At 39.7% G+C, this 24,326-nt stretch overlaps 1 protein-coding gene and 1 long non-coding RNA gene across 2 annotated transcripts in view; one reads left to right on the plus strand and one right to left on the minus strand.

Annotated features, from left to right (window-relative positions):
• The window catches only part of alcama (activated leukocyte cell adhesion molecule a), a 312,067-nt gene extending 289,456 nt beyond the window's left edge, over positions 1 to 22,611 (plus strand). Inside the window, exons 10-16 of the mRNA XM_043701077.2 lie at positions 256 to 391; positions 4,738 to 4,853; positions 9,410 to 9,548; positions 12,011 to 12,058; positions 13,368 to 13,491; positions 16,785 to 16,906; positions 19,780 to 22,611. Coding sequence (XP_043557012.2) covers positions 256 to 391; positions 4,738 to 4,853; positions 9,410 to 9,548; positions 12,011 to 12,058; positions 13,368 to 13,491; positions 16,785 to 16,887 — 666 coding nt within the window. The 3' untranslated portion in view covers positions 16,888 to 16,906; positions 19,780 to 22,611. The remainder of the gene's footprint in view (positions 1 to 255; positions 392 to 4,737; positions 4,854 to 9,409; positions 9,549 to 12,010; positions 12,059 to 13,367; positions 13,492 to 16,784; positions 16,907 to 19,779) is intronic.
• LOC148148523 (uncharacterized) lies at positions 1,041 to 2,650 on the minus strand. The gene is made up of 3 exons (XR_015758749.1): positions 2,559 to 2,650; positions 1,682 to 1,781; positions 1,041 to 1,257 (listed from the first exon to the last, which is right to left on the minus strand). It is a non-coding gene; the product is annotated as an uncharacterized LOC148148523 (long non-coding RNA).
• Positions 22,612 to 24,326: the final 1,715 nt, after the last annotated feature.

Below are 24,326 nucleotides of genomic sequence, written 5' to 3' on the forward strand. Positions count from 1 at the left end.
TCATTCACAACCCAGTCCTAAAGAAAAAGGAGTTGAAACATAACCCTTGTTTCTCTGTCCAAAGGTACTGATAGACCTGAATTTGTCCAACATTTCTCTGTTTTTATCATTGTACACAGGCAGATGGTTAATTTTACGTGATGCACAGACATTCTCTGTTCCTCCCTATGCTCTGATGACTCTATTTTTCCATAACACAAATCCAGGTTTGTTTTAATAAATTAAGTTTCTGTTCTGTTCTTTCTGTGTTTTCAGAAAAATAAGGTTTACCAAACTCCGCTCAGGTTGGATTCACTACAGTATCTGCATTCTGGCACTTACACCTGCTCAGCCAGGCTACGGGAAGTAAAGGAAATGAAGAGAGAGAAAGCAATAATGATACGGGTGGAAGGTAAAACAAATGTATTGATGTAACTCCAACAGGCCCACCTCATTCTGTTTTCTGGTGATTTTTTTCTCGATATTTTGAAATCAATAATTGTGGACTGTAGTTCAATTGAGTACAAATTGCTGTCCAGTAACTCACCACACGATATGGGCTGAGTGAAGCCACATTCATTGACTGTCAGTGTGTTGCTGCTCTGATGGCAAGTAGTCACTGTTTAATCCCAGAAACAGATACAGACTTTTTGTTTCTTTTGTCACTCTTCCAGTTGTCTGATATAAATTAATGTTAACAACTGTTTGAAGGATTTACAATATTTGATGCTCCACTATTAAACTATTGCAGCATGTTGTAGGCCCCAGTGGACATTAAAGAAAATGTGTCCCTTCTTCAGACAAGATTCTAACGTTGTTTGGCACTAAGGAATGGGAGCTTGCATAGCTAAGTTCTTGTCGCAGCAGTGAAAATAACAATTGATCAGACAGGTGATGACTGCAAGTGCTAATTTATTTACAAACTTGATATTCCAGTGACAAGGAAATGCCACCTGTGCCAACTTTGTACCCACCGAAGGTTTCCTTTTTCCTTGCCCTCCCAGTACATCAAGCTGCAGTCCTGAGGTCTGCAGTTAGAGTGGAAGCAGCCTGCCCGATAGTGGAGCCTGTTGGTCCAAGAGGTATTTGTGACGAAAGGACCAAGATGCAGTGATAATATCCTGACCAGATCAAGGCTCACACTCCTCAACTTCAACATCCACAGGCTTGGGTCACAGGCAGGCTGGAAGTAGAGAGGCCTGGCACTGCGGGAGTGTCCTGAGAGGAGATATCAGGGGGTCGTGTCCAACTAGCTTCATGCTGGTATTACCCTGTCACCTATAGAGAAAGGAGCACCTAGAGTGAGTTCTACTACAGAACACGTCAGATGGCCTCCTCCTTTAAAGACTGCAACTTCCCCTCCCACGTGGTCGATGATGCCCTCCAGCACATCTCATCCACTTTCTGCACCTCTGCCCTTGAACCCCATCCCTCCAACTGCAACAAGGACAGAACCCACCTTATCCTTACCTTTCACCCCACTAACCTTCGTATACATTGCATCATCTTCCGCCACCTACAAATAGACCCCACTACCAGAGATATATTTCCCTCCCCATCTCGATCCGCTTTCCGAAAAGATCATTCCCTTCGCGACTCTCTTGTCAGGTCCATGCCCCCCACCAACCTACCCTCCCCTCCTGGCACCTTTCCCTGCCTCCACAGGAAATGCAAAACCTGCACCCACACCTCCCCCACTCACCTTGGTCCAAGGCCCTAAAGGAGTCTTCCAAATCCATCAGAGTTTCATCTGCACTTCCATACGTCATTTATTGTATCCGTTGCTCCCAATGTGGTCTCCTCTACATTGGGGAGACAGGACGCATACTTACAGTGCGTTTCAGAGAACATTTCCAGGACACCCACACCAACCAACTCTCCCAACCCAGGGCCGGACACTTCAACTCCCCCTCCCCTTCCCACTCGTCCAAGGACATGCAGGTCCTTGGCTGCCTCCATTATCATACCCTGACGCCTGGAGGAAGAACGCCTCATCTTCTGCTTTAGGACCTTCCAACTACACAGCATCAATGTAGACTTCACCTGTTTCCTCATTTTCCCCTTCCCCCACCTTTTCCCAATTCCAATCTTCCAACTTGGCACTGTCCTACCTGTCCATCTTCCTTCCCACCTGTCCACTCCACCCTCCTGTCTGATATATCCCCACCTCCATCAACCTATCACACTCTCAGCTATCTTCACCTCCAGCCCCACTTCCCTCCCATTGATCTCTCTACCCCTCGGCTCACGAGCCTCATTCCTGATGAAGAGCTCTTGCCTAAAATGTCTATCCTTCTACTTCTTGGATGCTGTGCTTTTCCAGCACCACACACTTGTCTCTGATCTCCAGCATCTGCAGCCTTCACTCACTCTTAGAGTGAGATCAAAGTCCTTTGACCCCAGATGGCCTTGCTACTTATCCTGAGCACCAGTGGCTCAGGTCTGCATATATCTCCACAAAACAATAAAGGGTTTGCTCAGCCTGACACTCCATGACAACCCTATCCATAGAGACAGCCAGATGTCTGATCACATTTGTGGAAGATTCCAACCTCCAATCCTGTTTCCAGCAAGCCTACCTGCTGCTCTTGTGTCTGTGCCTTTTCAGAGGGTTATTAATGGCCAGCACCACGGGGTCTTTCTGTGCATGGGGCTCACCAAATGCCTGAGTGCTGGAAACCTGGGTGTTGCTTCCTTTTAAGGCAGTTTAAGAAAATTGTTAATGATACGCTCACCATATTGTGTGCTTCTGAGTCAAATCTAAATAAAACAGTCACTGAGGTGTCAGTGAGTTGTTGGAGTGTGAAAGAGGCAGCTTTGTGGTTGCCTCCTCTGATGGATTTGCCTCTTCCTTCTTGGAGGGATATGGGAAGCTGGATATTTTAGGCACAGCCCTCTTGTAGGAAGAGGCTGTATGGATGCTGTTCATGGCTGCGAAAGACAAAAGGGGCTGGAGTATATAACAGGGCCTGAAATGATTCATCAATGACCTTCTTTCTGTCAACAAGGTCATAAGCGGGAATGTTCGCTGATGATTGCACAATGTTCACCACCATTCATAACTCCCCAGATACTGAAGCAGTCTATGTCTAGATGCAACAAGACCTGGACAATATCCAGTGTTAGGCTGGAAAGTGGTGCACTGTTTCACATAAATGCCAGGCAATGACTATTGCCAATACGAGACAATCTAACCACTGCTCCTCTGATGTTACCATCACAGAATCCTCTGATATCAACAACCTGAGGGTTACCCATTAACCAGAAACTGAACTGGATTTGCAAAATAATTAAAGTAGCTACAAGAGCAGGTCAGAGGCTAGGAATATGCAATGGGTATCTCTCCTCCTGACAGCTCAAAGTCTGTCCACCATCTACAAGGCACAAGTCAGGAGTGTGATGGAATATTCTCCACTTGCCTGGATGGGTGCAGCTCCAACAATGAAGGGCTCTGGTCCAAAACGTCGATTTTCCTGTTCCTCAGATGCTGCGTGACCTGTTGTGCTTTTTAAGCAACATACACTCAACGCAGCTCCAACAACAGTCAAGTTTAACATCATAACGGACAAAGCAGTCTGTTTCATTGGCACAAGCAACCAGTCCCTCCATGGCAGTAGTGTGTACTGTCTACAAGGGCACTGCAGACGTTCAACAGAGATCCTCAGACAGCATCTTCCAAACCCACAACCACTTCCATCTAGAAGGACAAGGGCAGTAGATACATGGGAATACCCACCACCTGCAATTTCCCCTCCAAGCCATTCACTATCCAGACTTCATCTTTAATTCATTCATGGGATAAGGGTGTAATTGGCTGAGCCACCAGTTTTTGGCCATTCCAGAGAGCACATTGCTGTAGTAGCAGAGAAGATAGTAGCACCCAGTATTGCAAAGTGCAGAGAATCATTGCTCATTTCTTGCTAACTATGGAAATAACACTGACTGAGGAGGCAACTTTTCATAAGTCCACTGTAATCTGTTGCCATAGTCTCTGGCAGTCTAGGAGAAAGAGAACAGCCGCCTTCTCCACCACAGCATCCACCAGGAATTCTAGGTCCCTGCTGGCAAATGGGGTTGTGAAGGTCAATCTCCTGGCAATTAGAATGGCCAGTAGCTGGGGTTTCACTTCATAAATGGGATATTAATGGCAGAAGGTCTGGGCCCCAACATGCTCTTGTGCTGCTACTGAGCACAAGATAATGAGAGGATGGGCGATGTGCTGCGTGCTTAATGAGGTTGAAACCTAAAATCGAAATCGCCAAATTTTGAGAAAAGTTAGCCCTACGTGACATTATGGCTAAGATCAGCCTCATCAATACTGTCTAGCAATTTGGGACCTTCTGGGACTCTCTGATTTAATATGAGACCAGGTGGTATTTGTATCAATTGAGATTTTCAGAGCTAATTTTATTATAGCTTTAGTTTAGCAGTCTAGTATAACTTTAGGAAAGGAACACAATCAGGAGGTGAAAATATTGTGTGGCTAGTTGACACCATTGTGCGCAAAGTAAGTTAAACTTTCTCTCTGGGTTATGTTTCCTTCCATGTCAGTAGGACAGTAATCTGGTGTTATGGGTCATGTGATCCTTGTTGAACCTACATGATTTTCATTCTGTTTGAATTTGCCTCATATCCTGAAATGATCAGGTATAGGTAATCTTACCCACTGGGCTAGCATTTGGGCAATCAAGTCACAAGTCTCAGCCCAATGTTTTCTCAATTTGGTCTTGTTATTAAACTAGTTGTCTCTTATTACAGGAAAGCCCAAGATAACTAAATTGACAAAGAAGATTGTGAACAATACGAAAGTGATCACCTGTGTTGTGGAGGGATTCCCCAAGCCAGTTGTACAATGGAGCATCAATGGAACGGCTGTAAGTAACAGGAGCAGGAGAACGTGTTCACTGTCAAATTGGAATTAGAATCCCTACAGTGTAGAAACAATGTAAATCCACACCGACCCACGGAAGAGTAACCCTCTTAGAACCTATTCCCCTATCCTATTTTTGCCCCTGACTACTACACCTAACCTACGCATCCCTATGGGCAATTTAGCATGGCCACTTCACCTGACCTGCACATCTTTGGACTGTGGGAGGAAACCGGAGCACCCGGAGGAAACCCACAGACATGGGGAGAACGTGCAAACTCCACACAGACAATTGCCTGATACTGGAATCGAACCTGGGTCCCTGGAGCTGTGAGGCAGCAGTGCTAACCACTGAGCTACCGTGCTGCCCATTCATCTGAAGCAAAATTTAAACCAACAATATTTTATATGGGATCAAAGACTTTATTAGTTACATAAAGTACAAAAGCTAGGAAGTTATGCTAAAGCAATATGGAGTAAGTGAGGACTGCAGATCCTGGAGAGTAAGAGTCGAAAAGTGTGGTGTTAGAAAAGCACAGCAGGACAGGCAACGTCCGAGGAGCAGGAGAGTAGATGTTTTGGGCATAAACCCCTCATCGACAATGTGGAGGGGGAAGGGGGCTCAGATAAATGGAAGGGGTGTGGGCTGGGGGGAAGGTAATGGGAGGGCGATTGGTAGATGCAGGTGGGGGTGATGGGGAGATGTCAGTGGGGAGGGTGGAGCAGATAGGTGGGCAGGAAAATTGATAGGTCAGACACTTCAAGAGGTCTGTGCCGAGGGTTGGATTTGGGACAAGTGGGGGTGGGGAGATTTTTAGAAACTGGTGAAGTCGATGTTGATACTATGTGGTTGGAGGCTCCCAAGGTGGAAGATGAGGCTTTCTTCCTCTAAGTCGTCGGGTGGCTTGGATTTGCTGGTGGAGGCGGCCCAGGACTTGCATGTCCTTGGAGAAGTTGAAGTGATCGGCCATGGGTGGTGGGGTTGTTTGGTGCATGTGTCCCAGAGATGTTCTCTGAAACACTCCACAAGTTGGCGTTCTGAGTCCCCAAGGTGGAGGAGACCACATCGAGAGCAATGGACTCAGTGGATGAGGTCGGTGAATGTGCAGGAAAATCTCTGCTGGATGTGAAAAGATTCTTTGGAGCCTTGGATAGAGGTCAGGGAGGAGGTGTGGGCGCAGGCTGGTCAACCTGACTCAATAGGAGCTATTAAAAAAAAAGTTGGATAAATATTTAAAGAAACAAAAATTCCAGTGGTATGGAGAGAGGTCAGGGATTGGAGATAACTGAATTGCTCTTTGAATGAGCCAGTGTAAACTTGATGAGGCATTTAGTCTCTTGTGTGCTGTATTATTCTATAATTTTATAAATCAAAGGGGTTATTTTCCAATTCAGCACTGCCTCACCCAATGACTGCTCATATTGGGAGGTCAGGTGAACTGTAGATGATTTGAGAGCTATTTAAAATGAGGGGGAAGATCATGCAGGGAAATTCCAGGTTTCTAATGTGCACTGACAGCAGGCAGAGCTTTCAAGCAACTTCCTGAAGACAGGAAATAACCTCTCCGATAAATGTGAGTATATTCAAACTTTTATTGTTGGTGATCATTTGGAAAAATATTAGTTTTGTAAATTGCAATTTTATCCATTGGAAAGTGTTAAAATTCAGTGCCAAGTGTGACTAGATAAGTGGGCCTTTGAGACAAGGTTAAAAAAAAACATTCTGATAATGTATGTTTAAAACTAAATGCCATTGTGTTTTGAAGTTAGACTGTTCAATATAAGTAATGTGTTTGTTATTGAAGGTGTTGGTTTGCTTTTTATCAAAGATTTAAACAAATTATTGAAAAACTTTTTTTCATTTAAAAAAATTGGTCTTTACTATCAATTGGAACTTTATTTTCTATTCCCTTTAAAATTAGGCAGTGTGGCACGAGTTAGAAGTTAAATCCTATTTGCAAGCAGGAAAACTCAGCAGCTCTGGCAGCATCAGTGGAAAGGGAAATGAGTTGACGTTTTAAACTTTATTCAAAACTTATTTCTAAAGCCTTCTATGACTCTTACTCAAAATTGAAGAGAGATGTGAAAAGGTTGCAGGTTTTACAGTGTAGAAAAAGGTGGAGAGGAGCAAGTGGAATGGAAGGGGAAGGTTAGAGAGCAAGCAAAATTTTAGATCACAGAAGCCACAAAACAAAATGCAAAGGAGTGGTAATGAATGTAGAGGAGAAAACCAGAGTTGTTAATTGGTGCTAATGGCAGAAAATGTCACCTCTGCTGAAAGCAAAACCAGGAGAATCAGAAGGTTGTCAAGTGGCTAAACAGTAAGCAAGCGTCTTCAGCTTGCATTGGATTTCACTGAAACACGAGGACAGACCTAGGACAGAAGTATGAGCATGAGAGGAGGGTGGTCATCCAGTTTATGTTTGCTTTCTGTACTATATGGACGAGACATTGCAGTGAGCAGTAGGTTGGATTGAAGGAAGTCCAGATAAGTCACTGATTCACTGGATAGTATGTTTGGGACCTCGGACATTGAGGAGGGGAAGTTTAAAAGGCTACGTGTTACACCTCCTGTGATTGGATGGGAAAGGGATAAAGAATTGAAGGTAATAGAGAAATGGACCAGGGTGGCAGGAAGCATGTTCCCTGCAAAATATCAATAGGGAATTCAGGCCGAACATATTTGGTTGTGGAATCCTGCTGGAGATGCAGAAATGTTGGTGGATGATCTTTTGAAAACAGAGGCTGGTGGGTGGAAAGTCAGAGCAAGGGGAAGGCTATCACAGTTCTCAAAGGGTTAAGGGCGGAGGGGCAGAATTGCGGAAAATGGGTCCAACACAACTGAGGAGTCGCTTCATCGTATTTGGGGAGAATCTTCAGTTGAGGATAGAGGGAAACATGTCAGAAGCACAGTTACAAAAGGCAATGTCACTGCAACAGATTTGATAGTGACAGAGAAACTGGGAGAATAGAATGGACTCTTTACAGGAAACAGCATGAGGAACTGTAGTCAAAATTTACTGAGAGATGGCTGCCAGTAGTGAAGGAGGGGAGAAGAGGAGTCAGCTGGACCAAATGGAAAATGAGAGAAGGATGGAAGTAGAAAGCAAAATTGCATATTTTTCAGTTCCAGATAATCAGGAAGCTACAACAATATAGTTATTGATGTACTGAGAAAATATTGGTGACAACAAGGAATGATCCACAAACTCCACAAAAGGACAGACATAGCTATGGTCTGTGCTAGTATTCCATATCATTTTTATGAAGGAAATGCAAGATGGACGTGTGCAGGTTTCTATAAGTTGGAGCTCTCCTTTAAACACCTAAAATATAGAGAGAGTGTTTCACAGGAATATTGTCCAGGTTCACAAACATGATACGGAAATTAAAGAGAGGAATGACCAGTGCCCATGGGACCTTTCCTTGAATAATTCACTGAAATGCCCACTTCACTTGTGAAGTTCAACGTTAAGGCGAAAGTGAGGACTGCAGATGCTGGAGATCAGAGCTGAAAAATTCCTGAAGAAGGGCTTATGCCCGAAACGTCAATTCTCCTGTTCTTTGGATGTTGCCTGACCTGCTGCACTTTTCCAGCAACACATTTTTCAAGTTCAATGTTAATTCTGTTCCATGTGCTGAAAAGTCACAGTTAACGAAAGAGTGAAATGCTCATTGATTTTCTTTGTTTCTTCCTATTGCAAGAGGAGTGAAGGCGTATTGTGCCATTAATGTAACATCTTGGTGAAATCTGCTGGTCTGTGCAATTCAGTTCTACATTTAAATACTCTTCCTCAAATGAGTCATAAGGAGCTTCCTTTCAGACACTTTTGCTTCTGTGTCGATTTTTGTTGTGGGCACAAAAAGAACTGAAAAGAAGAAATAAAACAGTCAAGCATGCAAATGATTGGTACTGTTTGGAAATGACTGGTACTGAAGCATAAAATCGTTAGAGTGCAGAAGGAGACAATTCAGCCCGTTGTGCCTGCACCAACTCTTCAACTGAGCATCATTACCAGTGTCAATCTCCTGCTTCTTCCCCATGGTTTTGCATATTATTTCCATTCAAACAATCGTCCAGTGTCCACTTGAACCTACCTCCACCACACTTCCAGGTAGTGCATTGCATACCTTGACAGCTGACTATATGAATAAGTTTTTTTCTCACATTGCTCTTGCTACTGGTCTGAACTGGAGTTCCAAGTTCAGATATACAAGACCAGTTTGGACTAGTACCAGTCATTTCTGAGTTGTACTCATTTTTATAGAGCCTTCCCAAACATATGCTAAAAACAAACAAACATTTATTTCACCATTCAGAGCTGAATTTGATCCAGATTCCAATTGTGAATTGGCAATAAGTCACATCTAGCAAATGGAACATGGAATTTGGATAAATCAGAGGGCACGTCAAAGATGAGACTTCAGCACAGTGCTGTTGATTCACTGTTGAGCATAGATTTGTGCTCTGATTCCCTAAAGTATAAGTTAGATTTTCAGAAGGTGCAGTAAATATTGTGCAGTCTTATAATGAATGAAAAATAAATTTTTTCATTGCAGCCCAGAGAGGAATCAGTAAAGGATAAAAAATCACAGTGGAACCACAAGATAACTGTACAACCTTCAGAGAACATTACCGTAACATGCATAGCCACAAATGCTCATGGACAGGATCAAGATACAGTGAATCTAACTGCCAGTGAGTACACAACATTTTACAATAAAAAATGAGCAATAGTTTAGAGAACACATTACTTGCCTACTAAATGCATAGCGCAGTGGTTTTGATATTCAGCAAAAGATTCCATTTGTACTATGAAAGTGTTTCTGAATCTTTTGTGAATAATTTTCAATTATATAAAAGGCAGGACCTACCCACAATTCACATATGTGTTCACAACACAACTTTCTGTTCCATATTCTGTGTATTGAAAATTGATTTGAGTTTAATACAACTTAATGAAGAATACCTCTGAAGCACTTCAACATCTCATGATATGCTAGGACAACACCCACTCTGGATTTGGTACTTTGATAAATGAAGAATTTTCCATCACTATTTGGATTCAGGCAGCAGCTATTGATTAAAATGAAAAGGAAACAGAATGCAAAAAAATTCTTGTTAACTGATACATGAGCTTTTCATCCTCTTGCTTTTTCTGTATTGCTACCTGATTTACCCCATATTGGCTAGGGCAATAAAGTTTTCCCTGTTCTTTCTAAACTCTTAGCTTCTTCATTGCATTGAAGTTAAAAACTTACCTTAGTATCTAACACGCATACAAACACACACCCGTCCCCCAAAACTTTACTGTCTCCTACATCTACAAGCTATTCAGGTGAATGCTTTGTACCAACTGACCATTGCTATTTGATTTTTTTCTGATATTTCACAGTCTTGACCTCTTGCTTTCATTTTAGTTCATAGTAAAACCAAGGTGACAGGAAACATCAACTGAAGTGCAATAATAAGCTTGCTGTCTTGTCATTGAAAGATTGAACCATTTATTCTGTGCTAGTGATAAGTGAAGGCAAAATTGTACCTTGAAAGGTTGCAATTGTCTACACTGTTCTATATTATTGCTCGGATCCACTGTCCAGTTGGTACTGCAGAAAAAAACCAATGTATTGTGGGGATGAATTGTTTCTCCTCTTTAACAACTGTTTATCACATTCCGTGGTTGGAATGAATGATGTTCTGCGGTCGTTTTCATTGCATTATATCATTTCCTACATTTTTTTTGAAGGTTCAGGGTTGGTTGTTATAATGTTAGATCCCACAAGATTCAGGGAGAGCTTGCCAATTGGATACAAAATTGGCTTTCACAGTAGGAGACAAGAGGGTGGTGGTGGTAGAGGGTTGTTTTACAGACTGGATGCCTGTGACCAGTGATGTTCTGCAGGGCTCAGTGCTGGGTCCACTTTTGTCATTTAAATAAATGGTTTGGATGAGAATATAGGAAGCATGGTTAGTAAGTTTGCAGACAACACTAAAACTGGTGGTATAGCAGACAGTGAGGAAGGTTATCAAAGATTAGAAAGGGATCTTGATCAATTGGGCCAATGGGCTGAGGAGTGGTAGACAGAATTCATTTAGATAAAAGTGAGGTGTTGTATTTTGGTTGGACAAACAAGGGCTGGACTTGTACAGTTAACAGTAGGGCTTTGCGGAGTGTTATAGAAACAGAGATGTAGCGATTCAGATATATAATTCATAGCTGCGTCACAGGTAGACAGAGAATGGTAAGGAGGTGTTTAGCACACTTGCCTTCACTGCTCAGACCACTGAGTATAAGAGTGGGACATCATGTTTCAGTAACAATGGTGAGACTACTTTTGGAGTACTGTGTACAGTCCTGGTCGCCCTGCTACAGAAGGATATAATTAAATGGGAGAGGATGCAGAAAAGATTTACCAGGATGTTACTGGGACGGGAGGGTTTGAGTTTTAAGGACAGGATGGATAAGCTGGGACTTTTTCTTACTGGAGCATCTGATGTTGAGTGGTGACCTTAAAGGTTTATAAAATCATGACGGACATAGATTAGGTGAATAGCAAGGGTTTTTTCCCTAGAGCGGGGAGTTTAAAACTAGGGTGCATATTTTTAAGGTGAAGGGAGAAAGTTTTTAAAAAGGACATGAAGGGCACTTTTTCACACGGAGTGGTTCATGTGGAATAAACTGCCAGAGGAAGTGGTAGGTGCAAGTACAGTTAGAACATTTAACAGAAATTTGGACAGATACATGAATAGGAAAGGTTTGCACTGATATGGACCAAATGGAGGCAAGTGGGACTAGTTTAGTTTGGGGAACTTGGTCAGCATGGATGAGTTGAGCCGAATGGTCTGTTTCAGTGTGCGTGACCCTATGACTCATGTTTGGTACAGGGTTAGTGTGCTAGTAATACTTAAAGTACTCAATAAATTGTCATTTCAGTGTTAAAAGTAGAAATATTTTGAATTGATCTCTGAGCAGTTGTGGGAAGCACAATTAATTTCACAATATTGCTCACTAAATGCTCCTTTTTACGGTCGATTTCTGTCCTTTAAACTGCCAGCAATCCTTGGGTAAAACACATTGTAATGTTATGGAGCTGGAATAGATCTTCAGGAATGAATTCCATGGGTTCAAATGAATTTGCTTTTCTCTTTGTATTTTTCAGTGAGGTTCAAGGAACCAGAGGATGAAACTCTTGAGCAAGACCCTGCAGGTAGGTACGAGAATCTCTGTTTAGTTATTGCGCATCTGCCAAAATATACAATATGCTGCATTATCAAGGCAGTGAAGTGACTAATGCAAAGAATGGAATGATATTCTGCTTCATGTCCAATGATAACATGGCATCATTCATGCAACCTGGGTCCCCCAGTCTTGTTTCTATTCTTTTCAGCTTATAGGTTTTTTTTTATTCAGTCATTCCTGTCTTTAATAATACTAATGTTGGTTTTGATGGAATATATAGCTTCCCATGTATGAATGTATATTTCATGTAACCATCATGTATGAACATGAGTATGGACCATTAAAGCCAAGCATCTCCAAATAGTTACAGCACAGAAAGAGGCCATTCAGCCCATTGTAACTGCATTGTTTCTCCAATGAGCAATCCACTTAGTGCAATTTTCCAGGCTTGTCCCTTTAACCCTACACACTTATCCTTTTCAGATAAAGAACCTCCTCCACTCTATACTTCGTGCATTCCAGACTTTAATACATTCTGTGTGAATACATTTTCCCTCATGCCAATTTTGCTGCATTTGCCATTACCTTAAATATGTGCTCCCTGACTTCTTTTTAATTCTGTCAGGGGAATGGAAATTGTTTCTCTGTCTATTCTGTCCAAAACTCTCCTCATGGTTTTAAATATGATCTTCTCCAAATGGTTGATTTCTATCTGCCCCAACACAGTTAATGCATTATCTTCCAACAAACTCTGTGGAAAAATTGAATTCCTTCTCCAGCAACTTCTGCTAGATCAGTTTGTGCACAATGTTCTGATCCTGATTTTCAACTCATGTTCATGACTCATATCAGTCACTTTTCCTGCTGAAAATGGGCTTCTCTGTGCCTCTACTTAATCACTATTGATGCTTTTTCCCATTCATTTTTTGGCTCTGATATTCTTAACCAACCTCTTGTCCTTCATAAATAAAATAGAGGCAGAGATTTGATTTGTGGTCAAGACCACAAGAGTGGTTCAGCTTGGCAATTGTTCCATGGACAATGCTGTGTTGGTAAAGTCCCTTGGCAAATTCAGCATCATTGTCAGAATGGAAGCGGCCAGCCACAGTAACATATCAGTCGTTCACTGTAGAAAGTTTCCAGCTCCTTCATCTGTATAACTGTTACCATATTTGGTCAACGCATTTATCCACAGAATCACTCATTTTGTGAATCATATGTTATGTGAAAAGCTAATTATTACCAAAACTGTTATATTGTAGTCCAGTTGATTTAAAAGTTTGGCTGTATATTTTGACTTAATAAATCCAACTGTGTGTGTTTTTTTTTTCCTGCAGACCCAACAGATGAGAAGAGTGACAGCAAAACTGACCAGGCCAAAGTGATAGTGGGAGTCATTGTTGGCCTCCTTATAGCTGCAGTCATCGCTGGTGTGATTTATTGGTTGTACAAAAAGAAAAGGTAAGTAATCACACATCAATCAGTAATAACAGCCTGTATTTATATAGCACCTTTGATATCATAATACACCCCAAACCACATCATGGAAACACTTATGGAAAAAAAATTTGACATTGTGACACAAAAACAATATTAGGGCAGATATATGAAAGCACAGGCAAGGTGTTAAGGAAAATCTTAGAGGAATGAGGGAAAGGTTGCAGAGCTTTAAGAATTCCAGAACCTAGTCAACTGAACGTTTGGGGCCCAGTGGTAAAAGCATAATGGTCAGAGATGCTTAAGAGACCAAAATTAGGTGAGATAAGTAATAGTACAAGAGATTACATGGATTGGTAATGGTGTAGAAAGACATGAAATCAAGTCTGACAACTTTAAAATTAAAGGGTTGTTTGACTGGGAGTCAATTTTTCAAGTGGCAGAGCTGATGGGACTTGACGTGAGTAAGCACACAGATAGTTGAGCTTTAGATACCCTCAAATTGATGAATGTTACAAAAGCATGCAGCTGATGGTCTGAGTTGGGCAACATCATGAAGGTGGAAATCAGTGACCTTAATGATGGTGAGGATATATGGTCAGAAGCTTATCATGGGGCCAGATACGGAAAACAAAACCAATCAGGTTTTGCTGCTTTAAACTGTAGCACCCCCGGCACATGTACTTTTGTTGAATTCCTCCCTCCATTACATTTCCTGATTTATAGCTGGTTCTGTGATGTTACCTGTGAACTCTATAGTGAAGGCTGATGAAACATTCCTGTTCAATTTATCTGCCATCTATTTATTCTCCATTATCAATTCTCCATGCTTACTTTTGTAAACTTAAAAAAAATTAGAGAACTCTTCCTCACTGTTTTTATATTTTAATCTATATTTCCCTTGCACTTTAAATTTATATTTTAGTCATCCTTTGGGGTATGTTGTGTTCAGTAAAATCTTCTGGCCTGCACTCATTTTTGAATAATTGTGATTTTTATTCATGGTTGATACTTTATTTAACAGTTCTAGTTAAGTACAGATGGTGTCCTTTGGAATTCTTCTGCTGATTGGAAGTGACTAGGAGGCAAAAAAGGGGTTGGTGCCTTCAGAGGGAAAAGTCACAAAAAGGTGGTTTGGTGATGAGGGTAACAGGTCCATTATATTTATTAGTAATTAGTATGCTCAGTATCTACGAAGATATGGAACATATTTTTAATGTTACTGCAGGGTCCTTTTGTAAAACAAATTCTCACTGCAGCTCATCATGGTGTAAGATACATCTGGCAGATATGTACCCAACATCCTCTTACCTGGTATCTCCTGGGCCTGTTTGCTCTTCTGTGATAGAGGAAATACAGCTTGCTGCCAGGGGATTTGGATCATGTCTTATAAAATGCTGTTCAAATTACCCTTAGGAAGATGCGGGTGAGCTGCCTTCCTGAACCATTTGGTGTTGGGAAACCCACAGTGCTATTAAGAATTCCAGAATGTTGAAGTAGTGGAGGAGCGGTGAAATATTGTCAGTATAGGATGGTGAGTGGGTTGGAGGGGAACTTAGATGGTGGTGTTCCCATGTATCTGTTACCTTTTGACCTTCTAGATGGAAGTGGTTGAGGATGTGGAAGGTGCTTTTTGGGATATTTGGTGAATTTCTGCTATGCATTCTGTAGATAGTATACACTATTTTGCTTTGGTGGCAGAGGGAGTAAATGAAGATGGGTGGCTTTGTTCTGGATGGTGCCAAGCTTCTTGAGAGTTATTGAAGCTGCATGATTCCAGGCAAGTAGGGACTAATCTATCACACTCCTGACTTGTGCCTTGTAGATTATCAACAGACTTTCAGGAGTCAGAGTGTTACTGGAGGATTCCTAGCTTCTGACCTGGTCCTGTAGCTACAGTATTTATATGGCTAGTCCAGTTCAGTTTCTGGTCAATGGTAAACACTTAGGATATGATAATGGACTTTTTGTGATGGTAATGCCATTGAACGTTGACATCTCCACTTTTTGATGTTGCCTGCCTGGCTGACTGTATTCTTCCAGCCTCCTGCATGTCTACATTGAATGTTGAGCAGCAATGATTGGACTATTCAATTAAATATTGAGAATACTGAAGTGTTCCCACTTGTAAATGGATTAAGACGACTCAGGTTTATAACAGTTTAGAAAATAAGTGAATGAAATGTGCGAAGAAATGGGTCTGGAATGCATTACATGGAAATATGGTGGAGGCAGTTCAATTCAGGCATTCAACAAGGTTTACTGTGATAATTGAAATAGAAACAGTATTCCAGGTTACAGAGAAAAGGAGGAAAAATATAGATTTTGAGAAATCTGAAGCTCTAGGTTTTGGTCCTCCTTAAAACTTTGTTTCTCAGCTATCAATTGCATCTGATCCCTTGGTAACTGTCTGATAATGAATGAATGTGTTTGCAACTTAAATATCAAATGTGATCTTGAAGTGACCTGACCTTGTATTTGTGCTGTCACTAAGACTCTCTATTTCCACTTCAGTAGCATCACCTAACATTGTCTCAGCTCATCTACTGGTAAAACACTTCCATGCCTTTGGACTTGATTATTCCAATGCTCTCCTGGCTGGTTTGATAAAATTAAGGACCTCCAAACTGATGTCTATTTTGTAACTTGCAATTGCTCCCATCTCTCCATCATCTGTATGCTTTCTGATCCACATTGGCACCAAGTCAAGCCACAACTTGATTTTAAAATTCTCCTTGATTTCAAACTCCTCCTGCCCTTGTCTCCCCCCACACCCCCACCATGCAAACTCTTCAGGCCCCACTATTCTGCAATGTAGCAGTGCTGCTCTAATTCTGATATTAATTGCCTGATAATTGGTGGTTGTGTCTTCAAACACATAGATCCTAAACAATGAATTGGAGATGCCGGTGTTGGACTGGGGTGTACAAAGTTAAAAATCACACAACACCAGGTTATAGTCCAACAGGTTTAATTGGAAGCACTAGCTTTCGGAGCATCACTCCTTCATCAGGTGACAACCACCTGATGAAGGAGCGGCGCTCTGAAAGCTAGTGCTTCCAATTAAACCTGTTGGACTATAACCTGGTCTTGTGTGATTTTTAACTCTAAACAATGAAGTTACCTCCCTGAACCACTGTACCTCTTTACCTTAATCTCTCATTTTAAAATATGTATTAAACTTTCACCTATTCCAAATGTGGAAATAGGAGCTTATAATGGTAGCATTTCTGCAACAAGTTTGTTATCTTGCTGAAGACTGGGTCTTTTAAATATAAATTGAGATTGACTCTGTTTTTAACTTCATTTTCTAATAGCCCAACATCAAAGACCAAAACCAATGAACGAGGCACTGCTGATGAGATCAAGAAGATAAATAAGGGAGATAACAATCACACATCAGGTTCCTCCGCTGTATAACCACATCTCAACAAGTCAGGTATGGCTCTCGATAAAACCACTCCTAATAAATTAACCATAATTGCACCTCTATATTAACTATCATCACAGTTATTACACACAAAGTGTCATTGTTTTCTGAAACTAATAGAGGGGTGAGCACTGATGATTTTGAAGTTCTCCATTAAAATTATCATCAAACCTGAACACTAATGTTTAAGTGGTTTATGGATGTCATCCAAATCCCAAGACTTAATGACTGAAAACTGAGAGGTTATTTTGATGAGTGGCTTATAGAATAATTTGTGTGATTTACAAAAGTGAGTAGTAAAGGAATTATTCTGCATTTCCAAAGCAACGTTATGAGAAGGGCAAGCCTAAAATTACTTAAGTGTTTGATTTTATATATTGTTTTGAAATTTTGCACTTTGTACTTATGAATTGCATGTTGTTTTGTATTAATATTGCATTTATAGCATCGCAATCTATTGTTCATTTTAAACAGTTTGTGCAGTCATCTTAATCCTGGTGATTTTAATATCAACAGAAGAAAATAAAGGGAATTGATGTGCTGGTCATCACAAGAGATATAACGCAGTACTGACTATGAACATGAAAAATATTGGCCTCACAACAAAGACTGCTAATGTTATAGACCAGACCAAATCCACTGAAAGAATGTCAAGGAGATGGCCTGGACTCTATTATTTTAATTTTAAAGGCAAGGCCAGATGTTGCAGGTGCAATTCGATTGATTCAAGCCTAATTTGACCAAACACACGACGCTATAATTAAATACAGACAAAAAAATAAAGAATTGGCTTAACTCTAACTCTATCAAAACACTTACTGTAACTGTCAATAAGTAGTTCATTATCTCAAGCACACCCTTGGCAAAGGCAAAGTCAGGAAGATAGATTATCTCACTTGCAATTCTTGAAGCAGGAACAGAACCTCCGCTTTTTAGCTGCGATAGAGAAAGGAGCAAGAGCTTCCACATCCAGCTTCAAGACCCCAACAACTGCTGAAAACTAAACATCCTTATTCAAGCATCCGTATTTCATATGCAAACCTGAAACAGTGGGTGATTATAAATTACTTAGATGAAGAGGGGCCAAATATTGCTATTAAGTCCACATGTGTAAGCTTTCCAGCTGGTACCTTTGCAACAATGAACACAGGAAGAACATCAGTTAATTGTTTCTTCTCCCTTCGTCTCAAGGAGACTGAGGTCAGTTGTTGCTATTTAGTGTAATCTGTTGAAATTCACTAAAACAGTACACAATATACACTAAACCTCAGACTTTGTGATCTGCATGACTTAGTTATAAATTATACTTATTGAGTTATAGGCTCAAACTGCACAAGAATAACTGACATATTGGTCCAGACTACTGCTTTACTCAAATGTTCCAAATCTTCTTGAAAGAGTAAGTGCATGTTCACAATGTACGTCAACATTCATGTTCAAACTGGCTGGCAAATTCAAGAAAGGAAAACACAATGTGGGTTGGGTACCATTAGGACTTGCTACTAGTTATAGATTACTGCACCATATACTTTGCCCAAATGGCTTCTTTTTTTTCATTCCAGAATATGCCATTTATTAACCATTCCCAATTGCTCGAGAAGGAGGTGGTGAGCTGTCTCCTTTCAAATACTGTAGATACACCCACTATACTGTTAGCATGGGAGTTCCTGATTTTGAATCCACACCAGTGAAGGAACAGTGCTGTGGTCCCAAGACAAGATGCTGTGACTAGAAGGGGTTTTGAAGATACTGTCAAAGAAACCTTGCTGAGTGGCTACAGTGTTTCTGTAAATGATGCTCACTGACATCTGCTCCTTTCATCATTGATGTACAAAGTTAGGGATGTGTCGATCAGGTATGCTGCTTTCTTCTGGACAGTGGTGAACTTAGAATGTTGTTGGAGCTGCACTCATCCAGGCAAATGGAGAGCATTCCACCACACTCTTTGTTCCTTTTAGATCATGGGCAGGAGGTTACTCACGACAGAATTCCCAGTCTCTGATCTGTCTGTTATTAATATTTCCAGTCAGTTGTTTCACCCAGAATGATGTTAGTGGAGGATTCAGTGATGGTAACACCATTGAATGTGAAGGGGAAAGGCTAAGATTTTCTCTTGTTTCAGATGGACATTCCCAACACTTGTGTGGTGCATACGTTAGTTGCCACTTATCAGCCAAAGCCTCTTGCCGTATTTGAACATTGAAAGCTTCAATATCCAAAGATTCAAATTGTGCTGAACATTGTGCAAGCATTTGTGAACATCTCCACCTCTGACCTTACAACGAAGGGTGGGTCATTAACACCACCCTGAGGCGATTTTAAATTATTTCAGTTCCTGAACATTTTTGTATCTTTTTCTTAGCTTCCCAATTCTCTTTGAGCTTGGAGGATTTGTATGTAATGTGGAGCTCAAATTTCACAGTGCAACTACCCTTGTAACAATAAGTGTTAAGCAATACCAATCAATACAGTATTCAGAAAGACAACAGTTCCAACACTTAAGAATTTATTACATGCGGAAATGAATCGAGACTTTTTAAGATGTTCAAATTTAATTTTAAATCATACTTTTGCTTTAGACTGAGAGGAGAAAATATAAGAACCTTTCTTTCTTTCTCCTGTCATTGATTGAACACTATAATTCATCTATTCAATTATTTGTTTCTTTCACAATTCTTTCAATCATATGGTTAAGTGGATTAGATCTTTTATTCCCTTGTTCATTAAGGTCCTAGATTTTAAATGGCTGTTATGGTACAAGCAGACGAATGAAGAAAAAAGGGCAAACTAACTGCGCATGCCAGGACACAATACTCCAAGTGAATACCAAATAAGATGCTTTCCAATTTAATGATGTGTGTTTTTTCTTTTTTTTTAAATAGGGATACAAAACATCTACTCAGATACAGATTGGCCAAGGACGTGATTGACATTGAAATAATGAATTGTAAGATATGCTGAAATCAACAGCGACTTGAAATTGCCATGCTTCTCCACCGCTGGCAATGCCTTATCTCCTAAGATACGGAAATACAGATATCTTCAGCTGAATATCCAAATATTTTTAATGAAACACATTGTTTGTTAATCTTTGTGGGCTGAAACAGCATTTTACTTGAGCAGTTGTACACAAGGGGAAATTATCTCCTCACACTGATAATGCAAATATGCAGTAACTTTTCATTGGATTCAACACATACAGCACATGACTAATATTAGAAGAGGTGACCAAGATATTACTCTCAATTAAGGGACTCAGTCCTTTAAGGAATAATAAAGTGCCCCAGTGTAACAAATGAGGGGTTAAGATATTTTAAGAAGTGTTTCATTGTTTTGAATATCTGCACTGATGTGTTTGCTTTAAATGTTAATATAATTTTCCAGGGGGTGGTGAATACTTTCATGTGCCATTTCCTTATGGCAATGGTTTATGGGTTAATGTGGATCATACTGCAAATGTATTTTTTTTAAATATTAGCTTCAGGTTAATTTCCATGGCAATTCTGGTTAGTAAGAGTTGGTACAAAGCAAAGATTTCATTGGCTGAGTTGATGTTAAACCATTGTTAGACTTCAGTGGAACTTCCGTTATCTTCCACGATGGAGAAAATCCCAGATATGACTTTTAGTTTTAGACCCACGTTACAGCAGTTGCCTTGAAAGGAAAGGAAGTAAAATATATTGAGTTGAATCTTATGGGGTCCTGGACGATGTGGGCTTTGGTAAGAAATTGGGGAGAATTGTAATACAAGTCCACTGAGACCCTTCTTAATGCTGGAACATACAACTAAGTTTTGGCTTAGTTGATCTTTGACCCTTGAGTTTTGTTGCTGAGATCTCATTGACCCAGATGACCACCTTAGATCAGGCTTGAAAGGTCTAATAGTGAGGCATCCACTGCTGGTCTTGGGGAAGAGGACATCTTTCCTCTGTATCATTTATCAAATAGGTTCTTATCTGCAAAGTGAAGCAGAGTTACATGTATCTGAAACATCTGCGACAAATGTCAAGGTTGCACAACCATGGATTAAAGGTCCTCAGCTAGGCACACAACTGTCTTTAAAAGATGACATGGGTAGCAGGGATGTAGGTCTAGGTTGAAAAATCTTGGCTTTGATGAGCTCTTCTAGAGAGAGAGAGAGCACATGGTAGAACTGGGCTACTCTCAGATGTGAGGAGCAACAGAGGGGTGGCATAGGTAGTTAATGAGGCAAGTGTGGGACAACAGCATGAGAACACTTGACAAAATTGACATTTCAGCCCATTTAATTCAGTCATTCTGTATAGCAGCATTTATAATGGGAGGCAATTGAACTTAGGATTTTTGGGAGATAAAAAAGTTACATCATACAAAGCTTTATCCTCCAAATATTCTGATGGATGGTCAAAAGATTTTTTCACAGATAATGAAGGTTCCACTGTCCCTTATAATTGCTCACATAGATTTACATTTTATTAATCCTTGCTGCTAGTTTCACCAACTAGTTGCACTGCTTAAAGCACTCTTTGATAGCAAATTGAAATTTGCTGGAACATGTTGGTTTTTATAGTGATGCATGCTCTCAATATGTTGGTTTTAAAAAGAAAGTACACTCTTACATTTTCATCTGTTGTTCCTCAATAATACTGGAATTAAGGAGGAAGTAATGTATGTTTATAATTGCATCTTTTTGTATGATCTTAAATGAGGCATCCATAGATAACATCCTTAAATGAGTGTGAGAGAGCAGTTGGTATCCAAAAAATTTTGAAAAGTATTAGAAACCAAAAATGATAAATAGGAATCAAACTATTTTGTTTACAAACTCTTGAAGAGTTTTGCAGAGCAAATCAGCAATTTGGATTATAATATTTGTATATTATTTAGACTGAGCAAAAGTCAACTCTGTTACATGTAGCATCAAAGAATGCTTTTACAATGTTGATGCACACTGACTGGATTCCCACATGGATTTCACCAGGTTAATTTTTTCTTTTAATTTTTCATTTTCAAAGTTGAAGCTAATTATTGATCGATATTTAATTTGCCATAAATGTCTAGACATTGTGGGATGATTTTGAATACACAAGATGTTTGTGAGATAAATATGCTAAAATTGTGCACGTTTGAGGAATCTACTCACTTAATTTTTGTGGTGACCTGATACATGGGCTACTCTTTTCTTTGCAAACTACAATCTCCATTTCTGTGATGCCCCTTATTTCATTAGGTTTTCCAAATATATGCACTAGATGTTTGTAACACATTCGGAGGTTGTGAACCCCTGGAAATTCACTAAACCTGCCAGAATATTTACATATCACTTGTATGTTAGCAGTACAGGCAGTTAACTAAATTTGGGTCATTTAAAATGACATTTCGACGTTTTCTGTTATGGAGGTGAAGCATAGTACGTGGACTTAATGGTTTTGCAAAGACTTGTTATTCCTCAACAACTGAATCTCAAATACACAAAAGTAAATAATAATGCTCTCTAATCCTACAGATCATCATAGCCTCACTTAGACATTAGCAAAGATTGGCAGTTGCATGGAAAGATAGATGGAACTATACAAATATCAATATTGATCCCATTGTAAAAACTGGATTTAACTTATTCAGTCATCACATGGCAGTGACCCAGATTAGTTTGCCTGATTCTCTGTACAAAAACAATTCATAATCTTTAATCTTTCCAGTTTGCTAAAAAAAAATAAATGTTTTGAAGCTTCAAACAGTCTACAGTGAATTATTTATTTAGTGGTAAGAAATAATCAAAATTCTGCTTCTCAGCCTGTTCAGGTTCAATGTGCTTTGAACACACAGGAGTGGTGGGGTACAGAGTGCTCCCAAGATTACATCAGCTGCAAACTAAATTCTGAATTACTGTTAGTCAAAGATTCTAAATTATGGATAACTGTGCCAAACCTATTGGATTGAAGTCTTGAGGAAGCTAAAGCTGATATCTGAACTTTAGTGTTTACACTAAGGACAGAATTTAAAATAGAACAAGAATTCCCACTATCTAGTTAGTAGGTAGGTTTATCATTACTATTAACATTTTTTTTTCCCCAGAAAAGTTACCAAAGCATGGCATTATTGCCACAGAAAAAAGGAGAATGGGGTTGAGAAACTTATCAATGATTCAATGAGACTGAATGGCCTAATTTCTGCTCCTGTGTCTTACTGTTTAAAGAGCTAGATATTGAAAAGCAGATTATACCACAGCTCATGAATGATTGATAGAAAGAAGTTCTGAAGAAGTCATACCTAAATCAAAACTGTCACACTATTTCTCTCCACAGATACTACCAAACCTGCTGAGTTTCTCCAGCATTCTCTAGTTATGTGACAGGACATACATTTTTTTAATCCCACTTACAAAACCAGTAACTTGGTCACCACTTCACAACAGAAATCAGGAATTTTAAATAAATGGCAAACTGAAGTAGTCCAGGACTGCATTAGTGAAGATTTATGTTTTGCTTTTTCACAATGTTCATTTATAAAAGTTGGTAACAATACATGCCTCTTAGTAACCAATTATAATCATTCATATCTCTCCCTTACTTTGAAATTAAAGTTGACCTTTGATAGAATTAATTTTTTTGCCACTATTAACTAAACTCTTCATATGAAAAATAAATGCTTACAGCTGTATTTTTCATTTTTGAGGCATTTTCTTTGCTTTTTATTGATCATCTGTATAACATAATGGCTTGTACCTTGTTAGAGTGGGCCATCTAGTGGCATGCAATGTTAGAACCATAGAAGTCAGTGTATTTCTTCAATTAATAAGATTTTAAACTTTATAAACGAAAGAAACCAATACATATAGATGGTGAAATAACAACAGCCAAACTATAATATTTAATGCCTTCCTTGGAGATTTATTTTTAAATTACATGTGAGAATGAGACTCAACAACTTCATTAGTTTCCTTTCTGTTGTTATTGCAGTGCCAGCCAACTACTCTAGCTCAAATTAAAATAATTGACCTTTTCACAAATGCAAGCCACAACTTTTTGTAGTGAGTTCAATTTGAATTTAATGTGCAAAGCCAACAGATTCTTTAAAACAAGAATGAAGGTGACCTGTTTGTGCATGGTAATGAGTAGAATGGGATAAACTAAACAGTATGCTATGCCAATTCACTGCTTATCTTTGTTTATTAATGTATAAGTCAACCAACAAGTTCATAGAGAGCCTTTTTTTTCTGCAATTAGAAAATGTTTTCCCATAGCTTTATTTATTGTGCAGTTTAATGGTTAATGACAGACAGACTGCATTGGAGAAAGTTATACTTTTGTAGGTTAGTTTCAAGACAAGGCAAGTTTAAATAGCATTGTTCAACAGTAATGTCTAACAAATTTATAAACTCTTGCTTGCTTAAGTTTCTGAGAATGCAGAATTCAGATAGACCCCAGCCATGTACTCATCTGCATGAGGA

The sequence above is a fragment of the Chiloscyllium plagiosum genome, unplaced genomic scaffold, assembly GCF_037043375.1.
Source record: "Chiloscyllium plagiosum isolate Xiang-an unplaced genomic scaffold, Cpla_swu_hap1 HiC_scaffold_12, whole genome shotgun sequence".
NCBI lineage: Eukaryota > Metazoa > Chordata > Chondrichthyes > Orectolobiformes > Hemiscylliidae > Chiloscyllium > Chiloscyllium plagiosum.